This window comes from Alexandromys fortis, unplaced genomic scaffold (assembly GCF_014885135.2).
Source record: "Alexandromys fortis isolate MF-2015 unplaced genomic scaffold, M_Fortis_MF-2015_v1.1 scaffold_136, whole genome shotgun sequence".
Lineage (NCBI taxonomy): Eukaryota > Metazoa > Chordata > Mammalia > Rodentia > Cricetidae > Alexandromys > Alexandromys fortis.
The window spans coordinates 2,163,968-2,182,287 of NW_026068024.1; the positions used below are offsets into that span (position 1 = coordinate 2,163,968).

The following is an 18,320-nucleotide window of genomic DNA, read 5'->3' on the forward strand; positions in this document are numbered from 1 at the left end:
CAAGACTAGGATAGGCAGAGGTGAATGAGGAAGGAGAGGAGGTAGTCTTGCCTTCACTTGGGAGACAGGGGTAATCAGAAGGATGAAGGTTGTAGTCATGTGTATCCTTGCTGTTCAGTGTGACCTGAGACAGGATAGGGAAGTGGATGGTAAATACTTAACAGTATTTAAGTTCTGGGAAGATTTAGACAAAATAACATTTAACCAAAACTAAGATCCCTCCCCCTAGAAATGATAGAGACACACATTTTATTTTTAATATTCAAAATCTCTGAGGCAGAATCGTAGGAGAATGTAGACTCATTGCTGTTGCTTACTTTGCTGTGTGATCTTGGACTCTGTCATCTAAAGTGGGAAGAAAAATAGATGTACACAGTGTACTTGGCATAGTGCCTGGCACTTACCTAGTATTGCTCCTGCTTTGTTCCTCTGGCCATCTATACAATAGCCAGTCTGGAACCTATAGAAATTAAAACTGGATGAATCCAGATAGCAAGACCATGGAGAAAAAATGAAACTGGCCACTGAAAGGCAGTGGCAGACACGTTAATTCTGTTTGTGCCTTTTCCTGATTGTTGTTTAAAGATCTGAATTACTTTCAGGGTGTGGTGGTATGCTCCTTCAAGTCCAGAACTCCAGAAGGTAGAGGCAGGTGTATGTCTTTGAGGCCAACATGGTCTTTGTAGAGAGTTTCAGGCCAGTCTGGATTACATAATGGTATACTTCAGTACCACTGTATAAATTTATCTAATTTAAGCTTTTTAGTGAAAATTAAGAGAGCTTTTTAAAAAATGTGCACAACTGTTTTACCTTTATGTATGTCTATGAACTACATATGTGAATGATTGCCCTCAGAGGCCAGAAGAGGGTATCAGATCTGCTAGGACTGGAACTACAGATTATTGTGAGCCACCCTGTGGGTGCTGGGACTCAAACCCAGGTCCTCTTTAAGAACAGGCAGTGTTCTTAATCATTGAACCATCTCCAGATGCATTTTTTTTTATATTTTATGAAGCACGATTAATAAAAGCTCAGGGTCAGAAATTGAGGTTCAACCTAAAGATCCAGAAAGCAAAACAGCCAGCCACTGTCTTGACCTCAGTCTGAAATGGAGATCCTACTTCCTGGAATCTCAAAAGGAGAGTGTGTTCTGAGAGCTGTTTCCTCCCATTTTATAATCTTCTCTAGGGCTGGGATTAAAGGTGTGCACCACTATCATTAAAGGCATGCACCGCCCAGTTTCTATGGCAACTAGTGTGGCTACTGGATTAAAGGTGTATGTCATTGTGGCTACTGAGATTGAAGGTGCGTGTTACCATAATCTGGTCTGTAAGGCAACCCAGTGGGACTGTTTTACTCTCAGATCTTCAGGCAGTCTTTATTTATTAAAATACAATTAAAATCCACTACAGTTTTAAAACAGTATAAGCAGAATAGAGATATAAATATTACAGTCCTCATTCCCCAGCCTACAGCACTCACTCCCCAGAAGTAACATTTTTATTTTTAATTCAGACCCTGCTACCCTACAGCTTGTTTTCTCTTCATTTGATTCTGACAGTGCTGGTAACTGAATCCAGGGCCTTACACTTCTCACATAATAGACAAATGCTCTATTTCTGATCCATGCCAACGCTGCCCATAATATGACATCATGGCTAGTTTTCTGACTCCATAGTTATGGTTCTATGTTGTTTACTAAATATTTAGAGTATTATTTTATATAGATTTGTCATTTTATTTACTCAGTTCTTGTGGGTAGATTAGTATTGATATAACATTTTATTGAATACATTATCTGTATTGATGTATTTTTAAGTTTAATACACTATTGATTTTCATGCTAGTAAATTATATTAAGTCACATACTAATTTTTGTGCTTTTTCTCATTTCATTCTTATATTTTACAGAAGATCTGGCCATCAGTATCTCCGTATCTAACTCCCAGGTTCAGGAGAATGTGGTAAGCAATAATTAGATCCAATATGTGCAGGCCAGATATTTAAAACAAAGAAATTAATGTGAAAGTCTTACCAGGATTAAGTCTATGTCCCCAAGTACTGAGCAGTTGCTAAGATACAAAGCTAAACTTTGTAGTCATGCTGTCCTGAGCTAGCAGTTCTGCTTTAGGTTAGAAATTAAGGTAGCATGAGAACCACACAGTGGTGCGCTTTGTCATGAGGTGGAGTTCCTTTATCCTGATCACAGAGAAGGCTTCCTAAGGAGAAGTGCAGCCTGAGCTCTGCTCAGAGGACGGACTGGGTTAGCCCAGTTTTGAGGGAGTGAGCTGGGAGACATTCATGCATGCATAGAAAGCAAATGGAGGACCCTCAGTGAGTAGATTAAGTTTGCTGTGTGTAAGCACACTAACTTTTGTAGCAGTATGACAGCCTCTTTATGTAAAGGACCAGATATTAAATAGTTACATGGTAGAGTCTACCCAACTTTGGCCACTTTAGCAAATACCTACACAGGAATGAGTGTGACTATTTTAATAAATGTGTGGCACTGAAATATGAATCTCATGCTATTCACATATCACAAATTATTACTTTGATTTGTCCAGTTATTTTAAAAACTTAACCATGGATTAAGCCACAGGGGAAGAGCCAGGAGCCATACTTTTCTACCTCTTGGATCAGATTGAAAGAAACAAACGGAAATACTATAAAGTCGTTTTGTGTTGTTCTCGGATAAGAACCTCTCTCACCTGGAGTTTCAAGCTATTATAGTGTTCTAACAGAAGCGTGGGGCTTTCTGAGATGGAGTCGAGAATGAATTCTAGTCAGGAAGAGATAATAAGCATCAGGAGATATAACCCCTGTGTCACCCTGGTAATGTCTAAAATAAATTCCACCTTGAGCAGAGAAAGGGGAACCCTAAGAATGTGAGAGGACACGTCTGGATGACTCCTCAGGAGCCTAGAGAGATGTGCATCCATGGCTGAGCAGGAAAGATTCAGCTTTGGCCTCATTTGCTTTGAATGCCCCTTGGCTCATTGGTTTAGAACCAAAATTTCATCACTTAAATTAAAAATTGAATTGAGGTTGATAAGCTTATACAAATGATTCTTACAACCTTTAAAGTCTTTATTACAACTTAACATATATGCATATACACATTCACTGGTGTTTGCTTCAAGGCTGAAGCTTTGAATATGTTAAATGGGCTTATATATTCACCTTTTACCAGTCGTGCCCATAATGCAGTTCTGGCGCTCCACACTCCACGTTAGTATTTGAATGTTCTGAGAGCAGCAAACAGTAACCAAAAAAGAGGAGGGAGGAGCATTGAGTGAGTGGATTTGTGTTAGAATTTCACACACATCTCAATTTCAGTGTAAATTTAGGTGTTGATTTTGGATATGGGTCTAGGTGTATTTGTATATGTAGAGATGTAGAGGCCAAGGCAAACTCAGGCATCATTCCTCCTGTCAAACAGCCTTCACCGTGTGTGTCTGTGTGTCTGTGTGTCTGTGTCTATGTGTGTGTGTGTTCTTGCACTAGCTTGAGGCTCACTGATTAGGCAAACTGGTTCCAGGGCAAACTTAGTCATCATTCCTGTTGAGTGTGTGTGTGCGCATGCGTACGTATGTTCACTCACTAGCTTGGGGCTCACTGACTGGTTAGGCAAACTGGGTGACCAGCAACCTCCAGGGATCAGCATAGAAAACTTTTTGCTCTAACATAAAAATTAAAATGTGTTTAATTGGGTGCTGGAGAGATGGCTCAGAGGTTAAGAGCATTGCTTGCTCTTTCAAAGGTCCTGAGTTCAATTCCCAGCAACCACATGGTAGCTCACAACCATCTGTAATGGAGTCTGGTGCCCTCTTCTAACCTGCAGGCGTACACATAGACAGAATATTGTATACATAATAAATAAATATAAAAAATGTGTTTAATTATATGATTCAGAGACATTTATGGTATTTGCTTACTTCCTTGATAGGACATCAGCAGTGTTTACCAGATCTTTGCAGATGAGGTGCTTGGTTCTGGCCAGTTTGGCATTGTTTATGGAGGTAAGCAAGTACAGCCTTTTATATGTGTGGTTTCTAAACTGTAACTATTAAGACGGCTGTTATTCTTGTAGCTCACAGTTTTGTTAAGCTCCCTTTTCCTCAAAGGTTGGCTTGCATCCTCTTAACTAAGTCCTTTCTGGTAAAACAGTATCACTTCATTTCAGTTGGAAAATTCTAAAAGTAACAGAATCAGGAAATTATTTTTATAGTAAGTCTCCCTCTTCTTAAAGATCACATGTAAAGATGTGTTAGTGTTGGGCTGTGTGGACTGTTCACTCAAGTATGCTCCCCACTAGTTTCCAGTGCGAAGCAGTATTCATTTTCTATTGACATGAATTTTCTATCAGGTCTGACTAGCTGAACTCTTTTTTTTTTTTTTTTTAATGTGTAGCCCAGGCTGGCCTCGAGCTCATGATTCTCCTGCCTCTGCCTCTTTCAGCAAGTCCTGCTGGCATGTGCCACCACAACTGGTGAATATCTGAACTCCTTATGCTCTGTGGTAAAGGGTGCTGATGAAACTATTTAGCCTCCGTGTGTCTCAGTATCTCATCTGCTTGATGAAACTAGGAAACTGAATCCACTGCTCATAGACTTACTGGAATTAGAACTAAGGTGTACATGAAAGTACTTTATTAGCAATAATCCAAGATAGAATGTCAACTCTTTGCCATCCCTTGCTTCCTCCTTTGGTTGGACCCTTCTTTCACACTCTTGGAGTGAGCCTTTCAGAAAATCAACATCTGATACTAGCATTCGTACATCCCGAAGCCCACTCTCTCTGTGGTCACTCTCTTCTTGTTGTGTAGCCTCCACTCTAACCGAAGTTCCTTTTTACTTCTTCCAGTCACACTTGCACACCTCTGGACTGCCCCTCTGCCCTTCTCCATCCTGTGCTCCTCTGGTGGACATTCCTTTGTTTGCAGGCTCATGTGCTTTCTCCCCATCCCACCTTCATGGAGTAAGTGCAGTGTGCTCCCATGGTGCTCCTGCCACATCCTTATGCTGTAGTGCATGTAACACTTTGGGTTTCTCTCATCTTCCTACTGAACTTTGAAGGTAGCTTTAGAGATTCTGGGCTTTCCTTGTATTCCCAGTATCTGCCATTATGTTTTACACAGAAAACATGTGAGTTTTACACATAGACACAACACTGGTTTGTAACTTCAAATTTGTCCCTTTTAGACTAGTGATGTCTCTGTAAGACCTCACTGAAGGAAGAGAAAATGGTCTGAAGTACTGCTGGCATCTTTCCAAACATGCCCTCTTAAATCAGTCACATTTTGGGGCCTGTGTCCTTAAAACAGTTGTAATTTTCAAGTTAATAGATTAGTAGAAAACCAATCACTTGTGTGTTAACTGGAGCTAATAAATAAATATATCTTCTGTTTTTCACCTCTTAAACTGTAGCATTTAAACAGTGACCTCACTTAATAAATACAAGGCAACTAATTCATTTTAATGAATGAATGAGATACTATTACATACTTATTTTATGTCTAAAATATAAAGATCTGGAGTTTGAGGCTATAACGTAATCACTCTGCTGAACCTAACTAAAAATAAAGTTAAATAAAGTTAGTGAACCTAAATAAAATAAAATACATTATTTCCATCTTGACAGTCTCTGAAGACTTAGGGCACTTAAAAACTTATTTATTTAACATAGTCTGTTACTTCTCAGCAAGAAAGTTCACGAAGATGTTAGACGTTTCAGGTCATGAAATTGCCTTTATTACAGGGCATCTCATTTCTTAAGACTGTAGAAAAGAAAATGAGCAACAGAAAATGCAAGAGTAAATACATTAAATTTCAGTCTGAACAACGTCCCAGTAAAGCTTTCCTGTTCTGATATAGCTGCCATAGCTGCCCGTTTGATTCTGTTCTGTTCTTGAACAGGAAAACACAGAAAGACTGGAAGGGATGTGGCTATTAAAGTAATTGATAAGATGAGATTCCCCACAAAGCAAGAAAGTCAACTCCGGAATGAAGTCGCTATTTTACAGGTAAAAACAAAACAAAAAAAAATTAAAATGGCTTACATAGACTTGAGTTTTGATTTCTGAGTGAATATTTTTGATGATGCTGATAAGGATAGGTTTGGAGGCTGATTTTGATGTTTTGAATACTGAACAGTGCAGGTCCTTTTTTTTAAAAGATTGCAATAATGTTTAAAAGTTTAAAGGAGGCTTGTTTTAGTATTTTATTCTGTAATACTAGTTTGATTAGATTTTTTTTTTCCTGAGTGAAATCTCTAAAGATAGGAAGTATCCAGTCGTAATTCATTCAGGGATACTAATACTTTTGCTGTATTTTTATGTCATTATTTTATTTATCAGATTCTTAGAAATAATGTGAATATACTAATTACTATAAAAAATAAACACTGGTTTTAAAAGTGTGCCTTTTAACCGTAATGTGTTACTCTATTAATTCAAAGTTACTTGTATTGTATTATTTCATTAAAAGTTGTGGCGTTTATTTTGGTTTATTTGGGATTTTTGTTGTCTTGGTTTTTCGACGTCAAGGCTTGCTGTGTAGCCCAAGATAGTCTCACACTCATGGTGACCCTGCAGCTTTACATCTCATGAGTGCTGGAATACAGATATGCACCAACATACTCAACTTGTTAAAATATATTTTGAAGTTTTGCTAGCAAGAATGTAAATCACATAAAATAAAGTACTTGTATTTTTCTTTTGACCTATTATCTTTAGCTCCTTTGGGAGTTATGTAGCTTGATGGTTTATCTTCTGAATGTTGTGAATAATAATCATACTCAAATGCCCGTTAGCTCATTGTGTGGCTTTCCATGTTGTTGAAGAAACACCCCTGTAAGTAGTTAATGCTCTCCACCCTCCATCTGCTTGTGTGTGGAATTAAGATAGTCTGCTGCACTTAGGCTCCTTTGAAGGAGAGAAGTGTTTAAGCAAATGATTAATGATTCATTTCTGGCGTTATCATCACTGGTAAGGAACAGTGGAATGATAATCAGAGTTTCTGGTCAGCAGGTACCTAAGCTCGTCTCAAGCCATGCTTCCAACAAGCTAACTTCAGGTAGATTATTAGTAGCATTTACATAAGCTATGTGTGAGTATGTTGTTGATGTCTTCTTATATTTAATTTTGAAGTGTTGCTGTCCAACTAATATGTAGAACAATAAAATGGGGGTTTATATCTAAGGATTTATTTCTCTTTGACTTTGATCACAAACAGAGCCCTCGACTGAGTATTGAATTTAGGGATTTTCAGTTATTGCACACAGTGAATTCTGGTTGTTTACATCAGTGGTATTTGGTGACTTTAGGGTGTCTCCAGATACCCTCCCTTCTTATAAACTTATTTATTTGGGAGAGGGGGTGTGTGTGTTCAAAATTGTGGCTTTAGGTCTCCTGGCAGTGTGTAAACACGTAACAAAATCTATATGTATATATATTTTAAAGATGAAGTTTAATACTCTTTGAATGTGAGAAAAAGAATAATGTGAACTTATACCACAAATTCTTTGTAAAACAAAATTTTCAAATCACATTTTATTTACTGAAATTGGTTCTAGAAGATTTAGTCAGTGAGCATTCCACATAAAGTTTCACATGAATTGAATGAAACCGTGTTATAATTTATACTCTAGCCACTTTTCATATGTACGCCGTGACACAGATACACACACACGCTAAAATACATATTTATGAAAAGGATGACTATGGAAGGCAGAAGAAATTATAAAGATTAAAAATGGAATTAATAAAGGAAATAATACAGTAAATCCAGGTGTCAGTTCTGTGTCTGGGAGGTAGGAATGCGTGTAAAAGTAAAGCAGCCAGCCTCGGCTATTTCTTTAAAATACAAAGACATCTTGTTGGAAAGAGACATAACAGAAGACACTGCAAACAGTCCCTCCCTTCACTGAACCACTTCTCAGTACACAACTGGGGAAAATTCCTGTGATTCTTGTTGTAGTTTTCATTTTATATGCTTTTAGTTTACTGTCTAAAGTTTTTTATTCATTATTATTACATATATACATGCAAATTTATAAATACGATCTGCTGGTTTGATTTGTATGTGTGTATACATATGTATGTATATATTTGTGTGTTTAGGACTCACTGCTTGGGATTGGATGTTTCGGGGACTCATCCTTGTAGCAGACTGATTGTCCCTTTCATGGCAGTCATGATTTGACTGTAGTTCTTCGTTTATGGGTAGGGCTTCTGAGATTACTCCCATCCATGTTGGCATGTCATCTGGTAGTGTCATTTTACAGGTCTTGTTAAGGCAACCATATCATTGAAGTTTCATGGATGCAGCATCCCTGTCCTATATAGAAGAAACTGTCTTGCATCAGACTTCCTGGTCTTGGGTTTAGGTGTGTCATTTGGTGTTGGGTACCCCTTGGTCTCTGAATTTGGATCAACTGTGCCTTTCTGTAATGATCTTCACCTAATGCAAAAAGAAGCTTCTTTGAGGAGGGGTGAAAGTAAACTGTTTCTTTCTGAGCTGTGTATTCGTATAATCATCGCAGTATTTCAGTTGATTTCGTGGTAAGATTAGTTCTTTACTAAAAATGGTCAAACACCCTGCCACTTCTCTTCAGAATCTACACCACCCTGGGATTGTAAATCTGGAGTGTATGTTTGAAACCCCAGAACGAGTCTTCGTAGTGATGGAAAAACTTCATGGAGATATGTTGGAAATGATTCTGTCCAGTGAAAAAAGTCGACTTCCAGAGCGAGTTACTAAATTCATGGTCACACAGGTATTTTAACTCTACCTTGAAACCAGCAAAACTAAGAATTAATGGCACCATGTTTGCCATTGAGAAATTAAGGATTAGTAGCCTTAATAAAAGTGAAACAATACTTTTAACTACATCTTGATTAAGTAAGTTTGAGATTATCATACAATTCAAGAACTCATCTTAGAGTTTAGCTCATTTCCTAGGCATTAAGAGAAAGCCCTTTGCAAGGGCAGAATCACCCTTAAATTTTGTGTGTGTGTTTTGCCTCTGTGTGTGTGTGTGTGTGTGCATCGTGTATGTGTGATGCCTAGAGATCAAGAAGACATCAGATTGTATGGAGTTGGAGTTACAAACAGTTGTGAACTGCCATGTGGGTCCTGGGACCTGAACCTGGGTCCTTTGCAAGAACAACTTGTGCTCTTAACATTTATGCTGTTTCTCCAGGTCTTGGGTTAGCATATAAAATAACAGGGTTCATTATGGCATTTTCATACCTGCTTGTCATTGCTCTCTCTCAGTTGCTCCTCTCAAAACCTGTTTTCCTAACAGATACTTGTTGCCTTGAGAAATCTACATTTTAAGAATATTGTGCACTGTGATTTAAAGCCTGAAAACGTGCTGCTTGCATCGGCAGAACCATTTCCTCAGGTGAGACATTCTCCAGAACCCGATTAAGAACTATTTTGAGTTAGTGACATTTACAAAGTACCCTCCTAATACAAAACAGAGCACTCAGGACATGCCTTTGTCATCTATAATGCCAGCTTGAATCAGTAGCTGAATCATTTAAATTCAGACTTTATTATTGTATTGCTGTAGTCCATTAAACATTTTTAGATATAAATAGGTCTCAAGAAATAAACTTTTAGGGGGTTCTAATTGTGTATAAATGGCTCACAACCACACATTTAAGGTCTATGCTCTCCAAATTTCTGAGTAGAGGGGTCCCAGGTTCAGTTATGATACAGTTAATGTTATTCACAAGACATGTATCATAGGGCATATACTAGAAACGGCAAGCAGCATTTGAATATGCCTCCCCCTCTGCTCTCCAGTATCTGTTTGTGCTGTGGTTTTGTAGATGTTGTTATCTGTAAGCCTCGTTTTACTTACTTACTGATGCGTAGCTTCCTGGGCAACAGATATTCTCAGATAGTGGTTCTCAACCTTCTTAATGCTGCAACCCTTTAATACAGTTCCTCATGTTGTGGGGATCCCCAATCATAAAATTATTTTTGTTGCTACTTCATAACTGATATTTCGCTACTGTTATGAATTGTAATGTAAATATCTGATACATAGATTGTAACAGGAGAGAGGACCTGCTTTTGGTCTCGGCTGCCCGGCTAGCATACACCCAAAATAACCACACAGAAATTGTATTAATTAAAATACTGCCTGGCCCATTAGTTCTAGCCTCTTATTGGCTAACTCTCACATCTTGACTTAATCCATTTTTGATAATCGTATGTCACCACGAGATCGTGGCTTACTGGGAAAGATTCAGCATGTCTGACCTGGCGTCTCCATGGCTGCTCTCTCACTCTGCTTTCTTCCTCCCAGAATTCTGTTCTGTCTTTTCCACCTACCTAAGTTCTGCCCTATCAGGCCAAGTTTCTTTATTGTTTATCCAATGACAGCCACACACAAACAGAAGGACCTGCTAGATAGTCTTAGGCAACCCTTGTGAAGTGGTTGTTTGACTCCTCCCAAGGAGTCTCAACCCACAGGTTAAGAACTGCTGTTCTAAGAGTCAGTAAATAAAGGATGCTTCAAAATACTTATTTTGTAGCTTATATTTCATGCAGCAAAACATTTATTGAGCACTTTTATATGCTCAGACACTGAAAGACCATTGAGGATTCTAAACTGAAACACAATTCCTATTATAGAGATAGAAAAGGGACTCCTTTAAAAGTGAAGGAAGATCAGCACCCTCCACCCATCTCATCAAAACAACAGAACTGAACCCTTGCTCCCTGAATCTGGAAAATGAAATACAAATTGTTTTTAAATTAAGCAATTGGCTAGCTCTTCTTTCTACTGTAATATCAAGAGCTATGGATGTATCTGTCTGCCTCTGTGGAAGTATTTCAGTTTCCCTGTCTAGAACTGTTTTGTGTATAATTAGTACCTTTGGTTAAGTGCAGTGAACGTATCTAGGAACAGGTATTGATAAGCTTTTACACATTCAATTTCCAGGTGAAGTTGTGTGACTTTGGGTTTGCACGCATCATTGGTGAGAAGTCATTTCGGCGGTCAGTGGTGGGAACTCCAGCCTACCTAGCCCCTGAGGTTCTCAGAAGCAAAGGCTACAACCGGTCCCTAGACATGTGGTCAGTGGGAGTCATCATCTACGTGAGCCTCAGCGGCACATTTCCATTCAATGAAGATGAAGATATAAATGACCAAATCCAAAATGCTGCGTTTATGTACCCACCAAATCCATGGCGAGAGATCTCCAGTGAAGGTAAAAAAGAAACAAGTTCCAGGTCCTCATTTCATTTCCCTAATCCATTACCAGTCTTTAACCACTCTACTTGTGTTTATTATTTTAATTATTACTCCTTTTTTTGGGGGGGGGGGTTGGTTTTTTGAGACAGGGTTTCTTTGTAGCTTTGGAGTGCATCCTAGAACTAGCTTGTAGACCAGGTTGGCCTTAAACTCAGAGATCCACCTGCCTCTGCCTTCCAAGGGATTAAAGGCGCACCACTACCACCCAGCTTATAATTTACTTTTTTTTTTTTTTTTTTTTTTTGAGAAAGGGTCTTACTTTGTAGTTCTGGCTGGCCTAGAACTTCCCGTGTGGACCCAGATGGCCTTGAACTCAGAGATCTGTGCACCACTATGCAAAGCCAAACTCTCTACTCTTAAAGTTTGTCTCAGTTTTCTCATAATTTTCAGGCACAGCTGTCACCCAGGCTCCAATAGCCTCTTCCAGAAACTGCTGAACTATCTTATCTCTACCTGTGCTGCCCACTAGCTTCTTCCCTAATGTCTCAGTCACTGGGCGCGCCGTCTGCAGGAAGGTCATTTCATCCACTCTGACTTCCCCTTAACCACACCACGGTTGTGGCCCTTGCTAAGTGCCTTTTTAGCCTCACCTCCCACTTGTTATACAGAACTATTATATACTCTCTCCTAAACTCTTTCCTGCATCTTGCTTAGGTCTTCCCCCTGCCAGCAGCCCCTCCTTCTCACTGCTGCAGTTCTTCAGAGACTTCCTTACTTGTGATTGGCCTGTGAGTCCTCCTGACCTACCCCTCCTCCAAGCTATGTAAGATCTACTTAGACGAACAGTACATGTTTTGGTGATTAGTTATCCCAGTCTTGAGAACAATGGTAAACTCCTCGATTAGACACTATTAGCACATGCACTTGATACTTAGAACGCACCTTTGTATCTGCAGTTCAGTTTTCAGTCCTCTGATCTCTTACCATCAGGAAGCTCCGTGCTGTAGTTTTCATGACTAGTGAAGGCTTTTCCATCTGTAATGCCTGCTTCTGGGTGTGATAAGAATAAGCCAGGGCTGTTGGTGGACAGTAATCCCAGTACTGTGGAGGTTTCAGGGCCTTATACAAGACCTTTTTCAGGGAAGGTTCAGGGAGAAAGGCAGGAAAGGGGATAAAGTTCACTGATGCAGTGTGCCATCCTTGGGAAACAGCTCCCTCATAGGTAGTGGAAGTAGTGCTGCAGAATGTCCCAAGTTGGGTTTAGCCAGCCATTGAATGAGGTCTTTTTTTACCATTCCAAACATACTGGGCCAGATGACAGATAATAAATACTCCACTAAGCTGGAAGGAGTGTCAGGAACAACAGAAAAGACAACAGCCAGCGCTTCACTTTGTAACAAAAGGAGCTCAAAGCTGTCTCGGCGCTCTAAAGGCAGGCAGTATGGCCCACAGCCCTCTGCTGTCATCGCTTAGTCATTTCCTACGTCCTGACTCAGCAGGCGGAATGGAAGGGCTCCTGAAACTGATACTGGTCATGAGCCCAGGGGCAGGACAGACAAGGATGTGAGGAATTTAAAACATGGAAACAATGAAGGACTCAGGGAAAACCTTTGCCACTTGGAACTGGGCTTTCTTATCTGTATTCCAGATGCATCGTTATGCAGTCTGTGATCAATGTGTAGTTTTATAGTTGCCTTGATTTTGTAGTGGTTCAGTTTCTCCATCTTGGGCTGGAGCTTCATCGCGTCTGCCCTCACTACCTTCTACCCAGCATTCTGTTCTGTCTACTCCACCCACCTCAGGGCTGGGCTATCAAATGGGCCAAGGCAGTTTCTTCATTAACCAATGAAATCAACTCCTCCATCAGAATCGGCGTTCATTCTCACGTGGGTCACTTCTGCATGTTAAATTCTATCTACTAGAGAAGTGAAAATTTCTTCATGCCACGTTTACATGGATCAAACTGCCCTCCTGCAGGCAAAATCACGGGTTTGAGAACAGTTCCCCTAAAGTCATATCTAATTTTTGCCTTTTCATCTAGCAATTGATTTGATAAACAACTTGCTTCAAGTGAAGATGAGAAAACGTTTCAGTGTCGACAAATCTCTCAGTCATCCTTGGCTACAGGTAAAGAAAAAAAAGATTGTGTCTCCTTCTTAGCCTCCTGTGAGTTTGTCTTCACTAGCGAATCCACTCAGAGAGCAACAAGTTCAGCACACTTCTCAGGATAATCTTTAGGCGTCATCCGTGTCAGGCTCAGGTCTCTGGAAGTGGTGTGGCCTATCCTTCAAGTCAGTGTCGACAGGTAGTTAAACACCCACGAACTGAAGCAGTGAGGCTTTAAGTTGTTCATACCTTCCTTTTTTTAAGGTCAACATAGCATACTATTCAATATATTTTATTTTAAACGTCCACTAAAAGGTTTGTATTTGGCTTGATTCCTCCATGAGTTATTTTAGAGATTTGTCTCGACAAAAATCCACACTGGAGAGTAAGCAGAGAAGCTGCACAACTATTTTATAGGAATAGGGAGTAGAAGTAACATTAAACAAATGCACTTCTGGGCTCGTCGATTAGTAAGTCAACCTGATAATAGATTCAAACACTTGACCCTATTTTCAGTAATAAGATGTATGCCTCTAGCTGTATAAAGCAAATGTCTTTGTGGTGATTACTATTAACTAGCTCAAAAGCCTAGGAGAATTTTCCAGAAACTAGTTCCTTTCCTTTATACAGACTTTAGAGTTTAAGATTTTTCCTTAGCATTGCTAATGTAAAATACAGTTAGAATTTAGGGGTAGGAGTTGTCAGTGGTGTCACTGAGGCTGTAAACAAGAGAGGGGACTGCGGTATTTGTCTATTTTATGGGTCATAATCATTTTCTTTTCCTAGGATTATCAGACTTGGCTTGACCTCAGAGAATTTGAAACTCGCATTGGAGAACGTTACATTACACACGAAAGTGATGACGCTCGCTGGGAAATACACGCATACACACACAACCTCGAATACCCAAAGCATTTCATTATGGCCCCCAATCCAGATGATATGGAAGAAGATCCTTAATTATCAGTGGGCTAACTTCAATGAGGAAGGATTTCATTCATGAACAGATACTCTGCTACACAACTGTTGCTCTCTGCCATCCCAAGGAGGCACAGCGTGGGGAAACAGAACGATTGGTGGCACCAGTCCTGTCGCTCATGACGAGTAGGTACATGAAGGGAAACTGTGTAATAAAACCACATAATGACGTCAGAATGAAACTTGTTACAAATTCTTATAGCATAAGCAATAACTGGTTCTGTCATTTTCCTTAATCCTTCACATTAACACAATGTGAATTAGCACTTAATTTATCTCTCCTTTGCTGTTACTACATCATTTGTTTTAAAAAGCCTGTGACTGTCTAGTTATTGCTTATAAGGCTGATTACACAACAGGTTTGTAGTTCAGCAATTGCTGTGAGGCTAACAATATATGTAAGGACTTTTAGTATTTGTCTCCTGCTGGAGGCATTGATTCTTCTGGGTCCCTACAAATGGAACACTGTACTGCTAACCTTTTGGGGGCTGTATCCTTAAATATGATCTGTATGGCATAAAAACTGTCACCTTTTCTCTGTTGCAATAGCCACTAGGATAAGTGGACAATTGGTGTTACAAAATGAATAGATACAGCCGGTCATCACTCACCACCTGTGTTCTCAGTTGACACCATCGTAATGCAAGCTGTGTGCCAACAGCCAGTGGGAACAGCTCTGCGATTAACTACATAGTTAACCCTCACACGGGCTGAGTAGTTTACAGATAGAATTAATCCACACTAAAAGGAAAGCTAGTGAAGTGTCAGCAAATGTCACTAGACAGCAGGCAGTATCTTTTCCTTCTTCCCTAGCCTTTGATGGGATCTGTAATATCTATAATTTTTAAATCAGCATTTTATTTTGAGCATTTTGGGGGAGTGGGTTGAAGTCAGACATGAAAGTTCAGTTTACTGGGGCGGGACCATATTACGAGTACGGCAGATGAAGGAAGAGTAAGAATTTCTTACACTTCAGCTCCAGCAGCCAGCTGCTTTCGTAGTAGTTATTAATACAGATTTGGTATTTCTAATCTGAACAGTCGAACACCAGAAGGGTTTCAGTTTTCCAGATACTGAAAGATCTGCATACTTCACTGGTTGAGCATCCCCGACTAACAAATCTGAAATCCTCCAAAATCTAGAAACTTTGGAGTTCTGAGGCACTTTCTGATTTTCACATTAGTGATGTTCCAATCTGCTTTACCCAAAGAAAAGGAAAGATGGTATCTGTTTTTTCATTCCCACTAGTCACCAAGAGTAGGCTTTTGTTGTTGTCCCTTTTCTGTGCTAAGAGCAGAGATTTGGAGTCAGAGGACCTGGGTGTGAGTCTGAGCTTCCTATGTTTTGGATTTGTTGCGCTGGGCAGGAGACAGTTTGTCTAAGCATTTAGTTTCTCATCTGTAGAATGGAGAGCATAGATTGCTGCCTTTGCCATCCACGGTGTGGCCATGAAGACGGGCATGTGTGAACATCTCTGACAGTCTGGAACAACCGTCAGTGTAGTCAGCTACCACTGATCAGGTCAGCTACCACTAACACAGTCTTGTGTGTGAGCGGACCAAGACTGAAGTGTCTTCACAGATGAGAAAGCAGCTGCGGGGATCTACTGAATATTAAAATCATCCTGAAGAAACAGAAGCACTACAGGCTGCCTCTGTGTTGTTAAGTTTTGATGCTTTAAAGTATCCTCACAATTGCCACATGACTACATGCATTTAAAGAAGTTGAGGCACAAGGTTAGCTGCTAAAGGTCATAGAGTTTGAATATGAATTTGAACCCAGGCCTATGTCCCATGTCCCTGTTCTCATGCCGCAGTCATGAAGACTATTGTTAAGGAACGTCTGTGAATGAATTTTCCCTGTGAGAGGTGGTGACTTCCCTCCGTTTCTGCAAGGTCTGCTTGACCACCACGTACAGGATGGAACAATTGTGCGTCACTCCGCTGTGAGGCGAGCTCACGGGAGTGGCTGTTCTGCTGTATGCTATCCTCAGGCTCTACAAGCCGTGACATGAATTGCACTCTGTTTTTGTTGAAGGCCTGTGTGTCTAAAGAGAGAGACTGCCACGGCACTGTCGGGTGGTCTGGCGTTGAGTACCTACTCCACTGTTTAACCTGCAGAACTTTTTCTCTTTGTCTTAAAGCCAAGTTGTGTTTGCATAAAAAGTAATTGTTTCTTAGAAACGTGATAATTTTCAAAGTAGTGTATAATGACACTGTTTCGTACATTTTATATTTTTTGTTACATCCCACTTTTTGTAAATATTCTCAAAACTTGATAATAAAATGTATTTCTGTATCACCATACTTTCCTATGTGAAAACCGCAGCCAGTCTCTAGTACAAGTTTCCCAAGAGAATTTTACTTGGTTGTAATATTCTCCCCGGGTCTGGGTAATAGAACAGTTTTGTACGTAGAGCCAATGCTAGATGAGCACTGATTGTATTTACCTACCTCCCCCCACAGAGAAAACCTGTCAAAAAGGTATTTCAATATTACATTTGAGATAATTATCTAGAAGGTTCACTTATTGGAATACAACTGTGAAGAACAATGATAATTAATTTTTTTTCAGTAACTACTCCAGATACTCAACTATTGCAACTACCAGAAGACTTAGAAAAATTTAATGTCTAATAAAAAATAAATAAGTTTCTAGAATTTTATGATAGAAGAAATAGAGATGAAATAGAATGCACTACTAGACTCTTCCCTCTTAGTTATAAAAGCTAAAAACAATTATGTATTTGGAAGAAGTCAACTGTGGGTATTTCACCTTTTAAATGTTTTAGTCTAGGAATAGAATAAAATAGAATAGAGCAATTAGGAATGTAGGCCATTCCTAAAACTGTACGGCATCTAAAAACTTAGACAGCAGGGCTGGGAAGACGGCTCAGAAGGTAAAGTTTCTGCCTCAGGTTGGATCCCTAGCACACACATAAAATCAGACACCACAGCCTGCCTGCAACCCTAGGGAAAGGCAGAGACAAGTGATCTTTGGCCAGATTAAGGGGCTGATTTCAGAGCCACAGATTCTGCCTCAAATATGAAGGTGGAGAGCAATGGAGAGAAAGATGCCCTCTATCAACCTCCACATGTAGTGCCCAGAATGTGAGCCCAGGTGCCTACTAGACCATAGGTGCTGTGGCTGAAGTGTGCATATACCACACACAGCAGTTAAAGCCTCACTCATTGTCCTAATAGACTAAGATACAGACCGGGAACACCATTCTCAGTCAAGAGCAGGAATAAGTGACACACCACTGTATGGCTAATACTGCCAGGCAGTGGTGGCACACGCCTTTAATCCCAGCACTTGGGAGGCAGAGGCAGTGAGTTTGAGGCCAGCCTGGTCTACAAAGTGAGTTCCAAGACAGCCAGGACTATTACACAGAGAAACTCTGTCTTGAAAAAACAAGCCAAACAAAAATGGCTAATACTGTTTCCCTCTGACCTTAGAGGGTTGTGCTACTGATAAATCCTTCCCAAGAAAACTCATTTACAATATTAATATAAAAGTTCTATGTACCAAAATGATGACAACTTATTACAGAACTAAAATTTTACATTTATCTGAAAATACAGAATGAACTCAGCTTAGGAAATTATTCTTGGATAGTCTGTATTGCTTTAAACTCATTTCAGTACAAATCAGAGCTGCTGCAGGTTTTTTACTATGACATTTATTACTCCTTTAAAATTTTAGTATTAATCTGTACTAAAACCCACAGATTAAGCCTTCTGACACCTGCTTCCCAACAACTCTTGTCCTTCATCCTCTCTCTGCACGTGCACACCACAGAACAGACACTAAGTCACATTAGCATGTTCATTTAATTCTCTCCATCAGCAAGACCAGGATCAACACGAGAAGCTCTTGCATCTGACTTTGTCCATTTGCTAAACCTTAGAGATCCTTCTATCAGAATATATGGCTTTTCCCTCTGTAAAAAATAATATCCAGAGCTCTTGACTCCATTTACCTTACTTCCTGTTTCTGACACACCAACCTGTTCTCATGTA

General features: G+C 39.8%; 1 protein-coding gene across 4 annotated transcripts in view; it reads left to right on the forward strand.

The window, feature by feature from the left end:
* The window catches only part of Prkd3 (protein kinase D3), a 65,493-nt gene extending 48,889 nt beyond the window's left edge, over positions 1-16,604 (forward strand). For all 4 annotated transcript variants that reach the window (XM_050163546.1, XM_050163548.1, XM_050163549.1 and 1 more), the window contains 8 exons: positions 1,912-1,964; positions 3,950-4,022; positions 5,919-6,025; positions 8,617-8,778; positions 9,310-9,408; positions 10,963-11,230; positions 13,256-13,341; positions 14,107-16,604. In XM_050163546.1, the coding sequence (XP_050019503.1) occupies positions 1,912-1,964; positions 3,950-4,022; positions 5,919-6,025; positions 8,617-8,778; positions 9,310-9,408; positions 10,963-11,230; positions 13,256-13,341; positions 14,107-14,280 (1,022 nt within the window). In that variant the 3' untranslated portion in view covers positions 14,281-16,604. The remainder of the gene's footprint in view (positions 1-1,911; positions 1,965-3,949; positions 4,023-5,918; positions 6,026-8,616; positions 8,779-9,309; positions 9,409-10,962; positions 11,231-13,255; positions 13,342-14,106) is intronic.
* The last annotated feature ends 1,716 nt before the right edge of the window (positions 16,605-18,320 follow it).